Source organism: Carassius auratus, chromosome 15 (assembly GCF_003368295.1).
Source record: "Carassius auratus strain Wakin chromosome 15, ASM336829v1, whole genome shotgun sequence".
NCBI classification, from domain to species: Eukaryota; Metazoa; Chordata; class Actinopteri; order Cypriniformes; family Cyprinidae; genus Carassius; species Carassius auratus.
Window position 1 is genome coordinate 20,067,075 of NC_039257.1, and position 16,492 is coordinate 20,083,566.

At 37.1% G+C, this 16,492-nt stretch overlaps 1 protein-coding gene across 4 annotated transcripts in view; it reads right to left on the reverse strand.

The window, feature by feature from the left end:
* The window catches only part of wdr62 (WD repeat domain 62), a 29,542-nt gene extending 14,212 nt beyond the window's left edge, over positions 1 to 15,330 (reverse strand). For 3 of the 4 annotated variants that reach the window (XM_026282818.1, XM_026282815.1, XM_026282817.1), the window contains exons 1-19: positions 14,897 to 15,329; positions 14,562 to 14,653; positions 13,744 to 13,806; positions 13,599 to 13,656; positions 11,712 to 11,882; positions 11,242 to 11,379; positions 10,577 to 10,759; positions 9,251 to 9,411; positions 6,987 to 7,176; positions 6,770 to 6,904; positions 5,363 to 5,526; positions 5,194 to 5,285; positions 4,960 to 5,085; positions 4,809 to 4,879; positions 4,194 to 4,315; positions 3,965 to 4,040; positions 3,770 to 3,881; positions 3,607 to 3,670; positions 426 to 548 (exon numbers count right to left, since the gene is read on the reverse strand). In XM_026282818.1, the coding sequence (XP_026138603.1) occupies positions 426 to 548; positions 3,607 to 3,670; positions 3,770 to 3,881; positions 3,965 to 4,040; positions 4,194 to 4,315; positions 4,809 to 4,879; positions 4,960 to 5,085; positions 5,194 to 5,285; positions 5,363 to 5,526; positions 6,770 to 6,904; positions 6,987 to 7,176; positions 9,251 to 9,411; positions 10,577 to 10,759; positions 11,242 to 11,379; positions 11,712 to 11,882; positions 13,599 to 13,656; positions 13,744 to 13,806; positions 14,562 to 14,653; positions 14,897 to 15,046 (2,291 nt within the window). In that variant the 5' untranslated portion in view covers positions 15,047 to 15,329. Of the gene's footprint in view, positions 1 to 425; positions 549 to 3,606; positions 3,671 to 3,769; positions 3,882 to 3,964; positions 4,041 to 4,193; positions 4,316 to 4,808; positions 4,880 to 4,959; positions 5,086 to 5,193; positions 5,286 to 5,362; positions 5,527 to 6,769; positions 6,905 to 6,986; positions 7,177 to 9,250; positions 9,412 to 10,576; positions 10,760 to 11,241; positions 11,380 to 11,711; positions 11,883 to 13,598; positions 13,657 to 13,743; positions 13,807 to 14,561; positions 14,654 to 14,896 lie in introns of all 4 variants that reach the window. The other variant, XM_026282819.1, reaches the window with a different exon arrangement.
* Between the last annotated feature and the right edge of the window lie 1,162 nt (positions 15,331 to 16,492).

Here is a 16,492-nt window from a genome sequence, read left to right on the forward strand (position 1 = left end):
GATACATTTAATTAATCCAGCTGCTGTGGGAAAAGGCTATAAACAATCCACCACCGGCAGGATCCTCACATCCTATAGCCTACTAAACTAGATGACGATTTTATGTTTACAAATAGGTAAACTCGTCTAATTACTAGTCCACATTTACAGCCTCATTTTGCTTAGAATCATGCTTTTACTACACTAAAGAAATGCGTGACGCTTGTGCTGTTTTCACTCTAAGGACATGAATACATGAACTTCATCTCCAGAGTTGCCCTGAGAATTCACTTTCAATTTCAAAGAGTTTCATAGGGAAAAAGGACCAATGCAAGGGCAACTGCGTTTGCTGTAAAATATAAATCACACACGCAATCAACTCAGTCTGGGTCTGTGCCAATACTTCTAGTGTGAATTTGAAATAAGATCAGATTTGCAGTGACTACCTGATGGCTTGCTGTTTGCTGGGGGCCCGCTGAACCGTCAGACCTGCTTGCTGCTTCCTCTCTGCCAGCCTCTTCCTCATGGAGTTGGTCATCTGAGAGTCCAACCGCCACACAAACACACAGCTGGACACACACAGAAAAACACACAGCCTAGCATTAGATGTGTGTATGAGTGATTGTCTACATTGGTGTGTCCTTATAGGACAGTCCACCCAAAAACGTTATATATTAATGTCAATTTACTCACTCATATCATTCAAAGCCTGTATTCATTTCTTCTGTGCAACATAAAGTTGGTAACCAAACAGTTTTGGTTCCCATTTAAGCATTTAGCATTTTTGAATGAACTACCTTGACACAAATTGAGGTAAGGTCAAACAATATTGGCTATTACATTATTGTGTTTCAGTAATGTATACATTATTGATGGTCTCCGTACTAGTAAAATCTACATTAAATGCAATGTTTAAACTTAACGGCAGACACCGTATCGAATTTTTTGAATAATGCAGGACATTCAATAATAAACCTATAAAGGGATTCAGGCATAGACTGTATAAAAATAAAAAATAAAAAAATTTTTTTTAAAAAGTGACGTCTACACTTCCTTCCACTATAGAAAAGTGAAGCCAAAGCATCTCAGTATGACACCTGCAATTTTGAGTAAATTACGTACTTTGGAGCCAGAGTCTGTGCAGTAGTGTCATTAGTTGGAGCCGCAGAATCAAAGTCCCACCCAAACTCCCGTAAACCCAATCCACAAGACAACAATTCGATGATGAATTGCCTTTAATGGTAATTTTGCATTATTGACGCACTGCTTTCCTAATTAATGTTGTTCAGTTGCTTTGACCAAATAAGCTTAACCTTATAAATAAAGGTGACTTGACAATCATGAAACCATGCCCCGTTTTTATAGCATCAAATAACTACCTTAAAGCAAATTAGGGGTGCTCCGATCGTTAATGCTAGTGTTAAAAGCATTAATAATAATAGCATTACTTAAATGTTAGTGTTCCTGTAGCTCAATTGGTAGTGCACTGCGCTATTAAGTGCAAGGTTGGGGGTTCGGAACACATGATATGAAAAAAAGAACGGCTTTACTGACGAGATGCGCATAACGATTGGTCGATCGTGATCGGAGCAGCCCTAAAGCAAATAAAAAACAAAAAATAAAAAAAAACAACATGTAAACAAACCAGCATGATAAGAACTACAAATAACAGAAACCATCTTTTGGAAATATTTATTGGAAGTAATTTGATTATTTAGTTTGTCTTGCGTCCCATCAGATTACAGGGAGAGGGCAGAGTTTATGACCTCTACTGCAACCAATCACCTGGAGGTGATCGAAACGTTCAGCCCTCACTTTTAGGACTCGTGCGGCACGCTCGGACTCAGGCTACACATGGACTCTTATTTTAAAATGTACATGCTTTACTACTCCCAGCTGATCAAAACAAAAATAAGAGATAAAATTCACTTTCATCCATCTAAGAAATACAAAAATCCCAATTCAAACAACTGTTTGGCATAGATGCACAATATTCATTGAGTGCAATCCGCCATGAAACTATGAGCCTATATAATATGCAAAATAACAGATTTTTAACATTCAGCGCTTGCATTAATTTAACCACAGTTTATTGAAGTTTAATAATCATATTAAGTTGTTACAATTCTTGTTTTAACATGCCCAATTTAAAGACCTCTTAAAACTACATTTAATAATTTTGTTATAACATTTATTTTAGCCTTCCTTTTTTTCAAACTTAAGATATTTTATGACTTCACGAACCAACAAGAAGCCAGCAAACTACATCCATATATGGTTTAAAATCTAAAGTGTTAAATATTTAAAATGTGTACACGCCTTGGTCGATTTTGTGTTTGCTTTTCCTGCATTTCTTTTATACTGAGAGAGAGAGAGATATATATATATATTAGGGGTGTAACGGTTCACAAAATTCACGGTTCGGTACGATTCACTGGTGTCACGGTTCGGTACGTTTTAGATACAGCAAAAAGAAAAAATTGGCAGATAAATTTCCTTGATTTTTAAAAAATGTTTTATTTATTAAAAATAACAATGTATGTTTTTTTTTTTGTTTTGTTTTTTTACTTTGAACAATGATGGAGCTATTCTTTACCCATCTTCTATGGTGTTTTCTTAGCAGCATACTGTATAAACAAAAACAGCTCCTTATAAAAAATAAAAAAAATGAAAATGTTATATTGTTGTAGTAGTTATGAACAAATACAAAGATGTAACCTTTTATATGGAACTCTATAACTCTTTATATTGAGTGTGTTTTTAATCAATTGGTTCTCTATAGGGCTTATGTTTTTTGGAACAAAGCAGGAATTACTCTCTGGCTGAAATAGGCTCGTGAAGGAATATTGTAACGGGGCTCAATTACATTAAGCTTGTTCTTAAAACCTGCGTTTTCCACTACAGAGTAAGGCGCTCGCTCACTCAGTACGCGCTGAAGGCTCGTTGGAAAATGGCCAAAGGGTCTTTCACACAGGACGCGGTATGCGCTGCGCTGGACCCTGGGCTCAGCGTTGTCCTTCAGATACAACGCGATTTGCGCTGCACCATGCCAAGAGCAAAGTAGGTGGAGTTTTCAAAACTGCCCGTGCATACGTTCTATTTATAACAATTCTTCTATCTAATAATGTGCAGGCCTGTTAATTGTATCGTACTGCTCAGGAAATTCCGACACAGTACAGTACTAGTCCATTTTGATTTCCGTGTTTGTTTGGATGCCCCGATCGATTGGTAAAATGCACCCCAAACACCAGACCTGTTGGTTATTGGAGGATTTTCTATTTCTGGTCTTTTAAACGCATTGGCCATTTTTGAAACGAGCCTTCAGCGCGTACTGAGTGAGCGAGCGCCTGACTGAGAGTAGCCAAACATATAAGTTGGTGTTTTTTTCTTCTTCGGGAGTGTCAGGGGCGTTGCCTGTTACGTCGTTTGGGTTATTGGGCTACCTTGTTGAACGCATATCATTATATTTCACAAATTTTTTTTTCCAAATATAATAAATTAGTCCAACGAACCGTTCGGTACATAGTGCGTACCGCGTACCGAACCGAAAGCCTCGTACCGAACGGTTCAATACGAATACGCGTATCGTTACACCCCTAATATATATTATTAAGTTAAAAGACTTACCTGTCACCAGAGACCGTAATCAGATGCCTGCAGTCCTGGCTGAACTTCATGCCCGTAACAATTTCTGTGTGAGGATAAAATGTTTGGTCAACAATAAGGAGACCAAAAAAGATTTGTTTATACGGGGAAAGAATGAAATGAGTGATAAAAAAAACAATCTTACCCGAATGTCCAAATAAGGTGGCTACACATTCGCCTGACTCATAGTCAAAGATACAGATATTTTTGTCTGAACAACTGGTGGCCAAAAACATCCCAGAGGGATCCAACTGAACCTGAGAGCAAAAACAACAAAGTTATTGCCAAAAAAAAAATAAAGTTATTACCATAAAGAGTATTATTCACATCACACACACACCTTAAGCAGTGTCCCATCATCATTCAAGGAGCCCTTGAAACACTTTTTCATCTTGCCACTCTGCACATTGTAAACTCTGAAAATGAAGAAGAGTCTTGAAATGGCATTCATGCAAATAACTGATATAAATCTGATATATACACGCATTTATTATTGTTGTATCAGCATTCAAAAAGAAAAAAGACCATCTGAGCCTTTATAATGAATAACTGCTCACACAAAGCCCTACCTCACGTTGCGGTCTTGGCATGCGATGGCCGTGTGTGTGCGAGTGGCGTCCAGGTCCATGTCATACAGTGTGCTCTTCTCCACTATGTGATGAGATCGTGAGAAGTTCAAGCCTTCAGAGGTCTTTCAGAAGAGAGAAAAACAACAACAGTTAGAAAGAAACAAATGCATTAAAGGCAGATTAATCAAAACTTGGATGTCTATTTGCATGTTAACTGACTGACCCCTGACACATTTCCACTGCCACCCCCCCTCACCCTGCTAAATTTTTCTGGATTATTTTTAATTAAATAAAATTTCTGAAATCAAAAAACAATTTGTCTAATAACTGAAAATTGAAGCAAAGCTACATTTGAGTGAACTAACCCTTTAAGAAAATTGAATAATTTTTCTTCCTAATTTAAAAAGAGGGTTAGCTGTAAGCATATAAAATAAATAACGGTTGAATATCTCCAAAATCATGAGAATATTTTGAATTATCTGCTCCAGGGCAGCACTATTTATGACTGGCCAATCTCTGCGCTGTCTGTCTATGTAGTAGATATAAGAAAATACCTCTATAAAATAACAGCAGTCACAGAAAAACATAACCGCAACATAACTGTAGCATCCTTACCTTTTCAGCAGATCGAAAATAGATGCTCTTATCAGCTCCACAGCTAACCATACACAACTCGGAACTCAATCCTACAATAAATGTATGACATGTCTTAATCTAAATATCTAAGAGTATACGATCATTAAGTGTTTATCTACTGTGAACTCACCTGTAAACTTGATGGCAGTGATGGAGGCCGAATGATCATAAACTGTCTGCACTAAATTGCATTTGTTCTCCATGTCAAAAATGTGAATGAGCCGATCACGACTCGCAGAAGCCAACAGATGCAAACCTGACAGGAAAAACACTTTTTAAAGACAAAGACGCATTTCATCTCAAATTAAATGAAACTGTTTGTGCAAAACAAAATATGCATTTGAAAAAGAAATGGCTCACTCACCGGTCTCAGTTGGGGAGAAGGCTAGACACAAAACCTCCGAATCATGAGCCTCGATTTTCTGCAGCTCGTCCATAAACTGCAAGCCGAAGATTCTGAAGAAGTGACAGATGATTTAGCAGATGTTCGTTTAGGATTCAGTTCTCTGCGTAGATCCTTTATTTTCTCTCACCTCAGGTTTCCACTGCGGTCTCCGGCAGCCAAAAGTTGGCCATCTGGGCTGATTCCCATCACCCTGACCCCAGATTTACCATCCTGGCTTGCTCCCTCGGCTTTCTCAGCCTCAGCTTTGAGGTGCTGCGTGTCATCATCCACATACACGATCCTTACGATATCCTGAAACAGCAAAAATCAATGAATGCAAGAAGAATGTATTGGCAAAATATTTTGTCAACCCTCACACCATTCCAAAACCTTTAGATAAACACAAATTACAGTGTTTCTAATGAAACCTAAGAGATGTTTCCCTCCATTGAAAGTTTATTTCACCAAAACTGATGCTTCTAAAAAGTTCATAAAGACACATACGATGCACAAATCACTTCATATGATGAACCGATTTACTTTAGCTTTTACTCGCATATTAAACAGATTAATGAACATGCATAAAGCATGATTCATATGGTTTAATTGTGTTTTCTTTGTGAACTTTAAGCGTCAATGTTTTAGTGAAATGGACTATCAGTGTAAAATTAAGAGTATGGCAAATTCATATTTAGAAATACAAATATTCAGTCATTCAGTTTCCTAATTAATACATAAAAATTTAAAATCTGCACACAATAATACCTGTGGTATGAAATTACAAACACTATTAAAGGTACAGATTGTAGGACCTGGCACTAGAGGGCGCAATATCAAAACAATAACAAATGCATGGTTGGATGACGCTATGGAGCGTGGAATGATGGGATTTGTTGTCTTCTACTCAACTGGCGACGGCCATCAATCAGTCGGAAAGATAAATCATGGATTTAACGTGAGTTCAACGATTTGCGCGTGTAAATTACACACAAAGTCAATGCAAAGACGCGATCAGACACGTCCTCGCAGGGGTTTAGAGACGTGATGCCCCACGTTTGGTCTGTATGCCCCATAAAACTAATCTTGTTGATCGTTATAATAGCATAGGTTTTCTGTAAAGATACGAATCAAAACAACTCCGCTGTCAAGTGAAACAAGTGAGATCAGCATCTATTTCTAGTTGAAGTTTGTCGCGAAGCTACTTCCGCATTTGTCCACGACACTTGTCATTTGGTTTCTACGTCAGTAAAGGTGGTAACAAAGGGTAACTAACATCATTGACAGGCGAGTGCACTGCCCCGTGTCACTGTTTAGAATGGAGATTTTCTCATGATTTACAAGTGGTTGAAAACAGATTGTTAGTAATCAGCTGGACAAAATATATATATATAACACTAGCCTAGTGGTTTTTGGATATTTTACAGTAAATATCTTACAAATTGAACCTTTAAACTACCTCTCAGCTTTTTCAATTCTTGGAAATGTTTTCACATTTAGCATAAAAAAAGGATAAAAATGTGAAAATATGATTTAATATTGTCATGGCTAGCAGTACCTGGCTGTAAAGGTTGTGGCGAAGGCCATGTCCTGAATCACTCTTCCACAGGCGGATGGTGTTATCGGAAGAACAGGTGAGGAAAGAGCCGGGGGACAAACATGCCGCAGACGAATCTTCAAGCTCGGGGTAGGTCTGCAGAGAATATTCATACATTAAGAAACTGGCCTGGCTAGAGTATAATCTATCTGATCAACATGGTCTGTCACTACCTCACCTCCACACTCCACACACAGCCGCTGTGGTACAGCGCTGAATAGACCTTGCCAACGCTCTGAACGTCCCGCACATCCCACACATACACACTGTGGTCATTATACACACACGTCAAATGCCTGGTCACAGGGTCAAAGGTTAAAGCCAACGTATCTGGATACTGTGCTTCTGGGTTTGCGCCAAACAAATGCCTAGAAAAAGATAAGTAATCAAAGAAAAAAATGATAAAATTTGATATTAAAGGTGTGGTCCAGTGTTTTCTTTCTAGGCTTGATTGTGTTTATGGGGTGCAGTCTAACATGTGTTAATGCTTTGTTAAAAAAAAAAAACAAGAAAAAAAAACAGTCACATAATTTACCTTTATTCTACACTGCTCTGTCCCTTCTCTGAGAAACACACTGATCATTTCCTGCTTTTATGAAGCCCCTCCCTCAGAAATAGTCAATGAACTCTGATTGGTTAGCTAGCCCAGTGTGTTGTGATTGGCTAAACCACCTCTAGTGCGCATCTAAACGTCCCGCCCCCCACCTTAGTCACATGTGCTCCAGTTGTATTGTAAACAACAGCATCGTTAATATCGCTTATCAGTTGGAGCCAAATAGAGAAACAGAGGATATTATCGAAGAGGTTCGTGCAAAACCTGTTGAAAGTACGGCTTTTAATGGTAGGCCAATGTTTTCTGTTTGTTGTTGTCTCATACTTGTAGATACACTGTTATAGTAAATGCTGCTGCTTATGTTAGCTTTTAATATACAGTTTTATCCTGATTAAAGCTTTAATACAGTACGGCAACTGCAGGCACATACAAGTTTAATGCTTCTCAAAGCTATGTGAAAATAAGTGTAGAATTGGAACAGTTCATTGTCAGACCTGAGCTGAGTGAAAGAGAGAGCAGGGTGACAGAGGAACAGTATTAAGAAACTCTGCTTTAGAACATTGATTTAGAAACTTGTGAATCCATTAGAATCATCAGAAGATGATCATACATGAACAGATTTTTACGTGCATCTCTAGTTTTCTCTTCCTCATCTCTAAAGCAGCACACCATACCCTCGCCCACTTGGCTGCCTTTTCCCCAGGGCGGGGTTTATCTGGGTTTGTGATGTCATGAACCCGGGAAGTAACTTGTTTTTTATATGATTATTTTTTTTATGCTCAAACAGCAACATTACACACACTAACTAACGTTAAAAATGAAATGAAATCACAACCCCCCCCCCACCCCCAATATGGTGTATGTATATACACAAAAACTCAAGTTAATGAGATTATCTTGCTGTCATTACTCACACCAGTGATTGTGTTATTTTAGTATTTTTGTTAAGTGATATTTTAGTTATTTTAATGTTTGACTGTTATTTTAGTATGACAACATAATATTACAGTTTGTAAGTATGCTGCAATATGCCATGTGTTACTACACATGAAATCCAGTTTCTTCTCCCAAAGCCTCACTCACATTTCATTTTTTTTTTTTTTTTTACAGGGTATTTATTTGCTTAAACATTCATTATCCTTCTTTAGTCCTTTTGTTTATTTCAAGAGGAAAAACACTGTAGATCAGAAATATTTTTACTTGTCAAAATAAAAATAATTATATTACCAAATACGGTAAATAGCGAACAAGTCAGCTGATGAGAAATTAGAAATGCGTTTAATCTTGAGGGTTTCAACTGTTATCTTTCCTCACATTTAACTTAATCACAATTTGAGTTTGTTAGTCACTATAAGATATGTCAAGTTTATTTATATAGAGCATTTCCAACATTTTATAATGAAAGCAACTTATAATGAATGATTTAGGTTTATTTTTATTATTCATTCTTGTTCTGTATACCATATAATTTGCAAGATTTAATTGTAGTAGGGGAACTCAAATATATGGTTATAATTATTATAATATGGTATACAGGCTGTTATCACCTGGTGCCACTTCAGAAAATATGGTACACTGATACTACCAATATTCTTGCTTTTGCATTATATTTGCTCTGCAAGAAGTTGGTATTCACATGGGATTTGTGTGACCTTGCGTTCATAAACTTGAGTGAAATAAAAAAAAAACAGACGCTCTAGACACATCTGTCATAGATGAACTAATTTTAACTTGTGACTGCATCTTAAATGACACTTTAGAAATGCCATTGGCATGCAACGATACAATCATTTGCTTTAACAGCAAAGAAAAGAAACAAAAGTGCAAATGTGATTATTAGAGAAATCATTGTGGCTCTATTAGTCCAGGATTTGCTGACGGTCTCTTACCCTGGCTGGGTGCCCTGAGACACATCTACTCCCAAGCAGTGCGGCCGGTGCAGTGTGCTGATGTAACGCAGGTCCTGTGGGCTGAACACACGCACTGTGCCATCAGCACAGCCGCAGAAGACAAACGTCTCGCTCACCGATAAGCACCGTGCTGACGTCGTCTACAACAGCAAAACAAAGACATAAGACAGGATACTTTCCTAAATATATCTAAAAATCCTGTCCTACTTGTCTCCAAGACATGTTACATAATCATGTTACGTACGTGTTCAGCTATTTCATGGCCTTGGGTGCCGTCAAAATGAGAGTCCAAACAGCTAAAAAAAATATCCCAATAATCCACACCACTCCAGTCCATCAATTAATGTCTTGAAGTGAAAATTTGCAATTCTTGTAAATAAATTAAAAAAAAAAATATATATATATATATATATATATATATATATATATATATATATATATATATATATATATATATATATATATAAAATAGACAAATCCATCAGTAAGGAATTTACTTAGAACTGTTTTAGCATGTTTTCACTCACATAAAATGTTTTATCTGTGCATACTTATTTATTTTTATTAATTATATATTTGTGAAAAATACTTTGTCATCTAAAGTATAACTATTTATTTTTCACATTTATTTTATTTTTTAAACCATTTTCAAATTTCTTAAATATGAAAAAATTTAAAAGAAATTATATCTGCTTTATATCAGCTACTGGCCCCTCTGCTTTCCAAGATAGCACTAGTCCACTAGTGTGCATTACTCTAGTGTTTTGATCAGCCAGCTGGACTCATTCTAGCGGCACCCAATCAACTACAACAGAGAATTCACTGGTGAGCAAATGATGTACCGTAATGATTTCTTTAAATCGGTTCTGGTGAAGAAACTCTTGGGTGAACTTTTGGAGTAACTATTCCTTTAAATGGTAGTTACCACAAACTACAAGGCTCCGTGAAAAAAATATGATTTGGTTATTCTTGGTTTTCAACTTTGACTTTTCTCAGAATTGGGAGTTCATCTCTCGCAACTGCGAATTATAAAGTCAGAATTGCAAGATATAAACTTATAAAAGTGTCAATTGCGATATATAAACTCAGAATGCTGAGAAAAAAAGGAATTAAGAATTGTAAAATATATATATATATATAAAATAAATGTAGAGGCAGAAACGGGCTTCCATAGTCCCAGGTTAAATAAAGTGCAACAAAATCAGTTTGAAATAGGCAAGCCTACTTCAATTACAATTATAAGCCTACAGGGCAACTGGAAATGATTGATAGGAGACACTTGCACTTCAGCAGTGAAACACTTGCCTTGAGATCGACCCAGGAGTCCAGTTGTCTGTTGCTGTTGAACTGGCACAGCAGACCCGTGTGTGTGATACAGTAGGTGCTGCTGGCCATAGAGCCACGGCCACACGCCAAACCACAGAACTGACTGTTCTGATGCTCCCCGAGCAGCCCTGAGCGACCAATCAGAGGAACTGTGCTGTTCACCTGGAGCAGCCGATCAGAAAACACATGAACATCCTCAACAGGTGAGGACTTTCTTAAATGCTTCAAGAACATGAAAAATGTTCAAGAAAATGTGTGCTCATTTGAACAACAAGTGTTACGTGCTCCGTCTGGCAAAGCGACAAACCCACAAACACAGGAAATGGCACTGATCACGTCAATTCAGATTAGCATTTTTCTATAATTTGAAGTATCCTAAAACGCATGCATCACAGTTTTCACAAAAATAAGCAGCAAAATCTGTTTTAAACATTGATAATACAAACTGAGCACCAAAACATATGCGACTAGAGTAATGATGCAGAAAATAGCTTTAACTACCCAGAAATAAATAACATTTTAAAATAGAAACGGATATTTTGACCAGTAGTGCGTGTTTGCATAAAAATCTAACTATACATTGTTTCAGCGTCTGGAATTTCAGTGCATCTGTAGACTGTAGCAACATGTGCCAAAGGTCTCACCCTTCTTTCCTTTGAGGCATCAAGGTACCAGAACCTCACATGCCTGTGCCCCGCGGTTACAAAGTAGCTGTTGTCCTCCGAGAAAGATACAGCAAGCACACGGCTGGACACCTTGTTGGATGCTATAACAGTCCCCTTCTACAAGCAAAGAAGAGATTTAAAAGCATTATTTGTTGTAAACCAGACTCACAAGCTGCCTTCTGACTGACAGGGTCAGGATGTCTGATGAAGTTCAGTTTACTTCATCCAGAACATGCTACAGTGTCATCAAAAATGTGTCCTTCAAGTAGAGTCAGAAATATCATAATTACAAATGACTGCGCACACTTGCATTTACCAGTTGGGATTATAGATAATGCATAAATTGCTCCCCTGTAAAGGATGTCAATTTGAAACAGTGGAAATGCGAATCTACTTATAATGTAGATAATTTTATATAATAAGGTTTATGGCTGTGATTTGGAAGCCACCTTCCACTCCCAGACGCTGACTGTCCTGTCGTGCTGGTATCCCACAGACACTATGTAGCTTCCGTTGGGGGAGAACGATACACACGCCACCCCGTACTTGTGACACTGGACCTCTGCCACCTGTGTCCGCTCTGCCACGTCCCACACCCGCACACAGGGCATGTGCCCGCTCTGCCAAGCAACAGGGAAAGAGATAGGGAACAGATTGGTGATGGTAACAATGCAAAAAAAAAAAACATCCGAATAAATGTGGGAGACCCCACACCCAGATACAAAGTGTCTACACTACTATACAACATACCAAGAACAGAGTGGGGAAGGAAGTATGAAAAAATTAAATAAAAATAAAGACATCCATTTAATCTTCATATATATATATATTATTTCCTCAATAAGCCAAATTTAGATCCCCAGTGAAGACCTTCTCTCCTAGAAGGCAACCAGGACAAGACCACAGGAAACAGATGATTCTTCTGCACAATCTGACTTTGCTGCAGTCTGGAATTGAACTACTGGTTTCGTCTGGTCAGGGGAGAACTGACCCCCAACTGAGCCTGGTTTCTCCCAAGTATTTTTTCTCCATTCTGTCACCGATGGATTTTCGGTTCCTTGTCGCTGTCGCCTCTGGCTTGCTTAGTTGGGGTCACTTCATCTACAGCGATATCGTTGACTTGATTGCACAGACACTATTTAAACTGAACTGAGCTGGATGATGACAGCATCACTTCATTAATGATGAACTGCCTTTAAAAAAAACTGTTTTCATTTTGCATTATTGACACTATTTTCCCATTTAATACTGTGAAGTTGCTTCGACACAATCTGTATTTTTTAAAGCACTACATAAAGGTGACGACTTAATTCAAGCCTAAATGCATATTTTAATTTTAAATAATCATTTTATTTCAAATGTTTCAGTTTACAGCTTTTTCTATTTTAATTCATTTCTACAACAACAGCCGATCTGACGTCAGTCACTGGAACACATCAACTGCGAAATCAAACAAATCTCTCGAAATCTCAGCAGAGAACTCCAAAAACAGGTTGGGTTCATGACTTATATGAATGGGAAAATAACATTTCATATGACTGTATTACAAATACAGAGACAGTAGTATCTTAATATTTAATTTAGACAAATGTAGTAGGCAATTCAAACATTTTTAGAAATCTTTAGAAGCTCTTTAGAAATATTGTCTAGTACTATACCGCCAGTGTTTCTTCTGATTTTGATTTAGTTTTTATGTTCAGCGAGATCAGATGATGAGGGAAAGCATGAGTGGATAAAAATGGTCACTAATAAACAAAGCTGTGTCAGAATGTAGGAAACATGTGGCTTTCACTGGGTTTAAACAGTGACTAACACTCATCTAGATGGGCTAGAGATATCAATCAAACCTACAGCAATAGCTCACACAATAATGAAAGTCCTGTCCTCACCCTCACGCTTTACCAAACCCTTCTGAGGCTATTCTTTGTATGAGGAAAGTACATACACTATAGGAGAACAAAACTGTCATTTTTGGGAGATCTATTCTTTTAAATAACCTTTTTCCAACTTCCCTGTGAAACATGCATCTTTAATGAGTCAGATGCCTAAATATAGGAAAGCAGGCATTGCACTGCATTTGTGATCTGCTGTCGCTACAACGCTTCTCTGTTGGGACAGACACGGGGGCTCACCATGGCAGCCGGGAGCTGGAATGCATCGGAACGCAGAACACAGATGTTCAAACAGCCCGGTCATAACTCCTCTTCCACATTTATACAGAATAACCACGCGAATCAATGACGGACTGCCCCCTTTCCCTTTCAAATGCGGTGGAGAAGGGCATTTCGCACGGTTGTCATTCTTTCGGCCCTCGTAAAACATCTCAAAGCACTTACCTCACCAGTGACCAAATATTTTCCATTCTGTGAGAAAGCCAAGGCACTGAAGGTTTTCCTGAGCAACAAACACGGGATTTAGACATCATTCAGTCACAATGTACAACATTATGCTGTGGAATTAAAAGAGAAGGATGTTGTTTACCTGGATGTGTTAAAAATATGAGTCTGCTTGTTTTTCGTTGGGCTCAGAATGACAATCGCACAACTGAAACACATTAGTTTACGGATTATACATTGTATAATAATTGACAATATATTAGTATACTTGAATACTTACACTTCCAATTTTTTAAGAAGATTCCAATTTTATGCACAACTAGGTTGTATTTATTTGATCAAAATAAATATATATAAAAAAGGAGAAATATTGCAAAATATTAATTACCTATTTTAATCATTATAATATTGGCTGATTAAGAAGAATTCCTTCATAATGTCCAAAACAGTGGTTTTTTTTAAATTATATAAGATATGTAGATGGAAAAATCTCCATTCAAGTTCTTTGTGGATTTTTCTTTTTTTCTACTAGTTACTTTGCACTTTTTATTAGTAAATGTTTATTTACTATTTATTCAGGTATTTAGTATTTTGACACTTAATTTCCATGATTCTTAAATTAAAAGTGTTGACATTTGGAAGCGTGTAGGCCTTCTTGCATTATTATGCCATTTCATTATGATTTTATATTTAGTGGCATAAAATTATCTTTAAAAATACAATATTATTGCAATTATTTCTGGGGCAATATCTCACACAAATCTCATCAATACACAAAGTTATAGCTCCAGAAGACTACAAATATAGCGCATAAAAAATATGGACTAAGTTACTGAGGTTATTTATCAGATCTGAACACATCTTTAGTCCCCAATCACTTCCATTATAAAAGATTCCTTTTGTTTTACATAAAGAAGATTCAGGTCTCAAAAAAAAAAAAACTTGACACAGAAATAGTCCTACCCTGCAGGATATGCTACTAAACCAGTGTTGGGGTCACAGGTCAAAGCACTGCTGCTGGAGGCAGTGATGCCCAGGACCTTCTCCAAGACGACCTGCAATCATAACACAACATCATAAACTAATCATCTCCTGCATATTAACATTTCACATGCATGCTGGCAAACGCAATGCAATAAACAGGGCGTGTATCGTGCATCTGGTCAAATGTGACTAACACAAACACAATGCGTGGAAAAGTTGACTGCATGAGAATGAAGGCACAAACAGGAAGACTCTGCACTAACGTTACAGTAAACACAACAGGACTGAGTGTGTCATGCTGCTCAGGACTTTACCCGGCTGTGAATGTCTCTTCTGTTGCTCTGTCTCGTCTTTCTCCTCATGTTCGCTGCTGCTGAAATGCTGTTGTTGTTGACTTTCTTTGCTCGAGAGGTCAAACAACTCGCGTTTAGATTCGCTCCAAAGACCAAAGTCCCATCCGCCATAGTGTAAAACTTAATAACGGTTCAATAAATAATGCAGAGTCTATAAACACATATTAGTTTGCATTTAAAAAATGTTAAATGCTGTCAGCTGATAAGAAGCGCGAATGCTCGACTATTTTATACTCCGTCCGACTTTTTAATACTGACTGAGGATCAAAAGTTTTAATTTGGAAAGTACGAAGACACTAACGTTACTTGTTTTTTCGGCTGAAAACAAAACTTCGACAATGTGTTACACAGCTGTTAGCAATGAACGAAGTCCATGTAATGTGATCTGATACTGGCCGTTTCAAACATACACCGTCTCCTGTGATTGGATGAATCGCGCACCAGGGGCGGGATCATACATGTATCTCACTCTCTATTGGTCAGTTTAATATGACATAATTTCTAGGTTTGCCCAGACGTCTTACCTTTTTGTGTTTGTTCTGTTAATAAAAATAAATAAATAAAAAAATATATTTTTTACATTTACTAAAAGTTGTGATCATTAAATTCATTTTAAACTCATCATTAACATAATATATGCAATAATCGTTTACAGTTTTCCAAAATTAAGTTCATTATATAATTACAGTTACAGAAATGGTTTCAAACATTAGGATAGACAATGTACTGCATGAAATGGCTATTTACATAAACTATTAAATATTGCATGAATGATGTTATAACGTAAACACGGAGCACAAATAATTTAAGAAAAGCTTTTGTTTATATTCCTATTCTATATTTTAATTTCCTTTTTTTTCAGTCAAAGCTTAAATCCACACAATTCAAATTTTCAAGTTTATTTGTAAAGCGCTTTTCACAATACAAATCATTGCAAAACAGCTTCACAGAATATCAAGTTCCAACATTATATTTAGAAGTAGCTTAGCATATAATATATATATATATATATATATATATATATATATATATATATATATATATATATATATATATATATATATATATATATATCAGCAAAAGCACCTTAAAGAATAACAATAAATAAGAAAATGTGTCTATATATTTATAACATATTTATTTACACTTGCTTGTGTGTGTGTGTGTGTGTGTGTGTGTGTGTGTATTTTATCCTTACTGGACCCCCAGCAGTTTGCTTATGGAGCAAACAGGTCCGTGGATGATGCTATCAACATGGGATTGCACTTCATCCTTCAACATCTGGACAAAACAGGGACTTATGTGAGGATCCTATTTGTGGACTTTAGTTCTGCTTTCAACACCATCATCCCAACAGCCCTTCAGACCAAACTGACCCAGCTCTCTGTTCCTAGCCCTATCTGTCAGTGGATCACCAGCTTTCTGACAGATAGGCAACAGTTAGTGAGACTTGGGGAATTCACGTCAAACAGCTGCTCCACCAACAGTGGTGCCCCTCAGGGATGTGTTCTCTCCCCTCTGCTTTTCTCCCTGTACATCAACGACTGCACCTCTAAA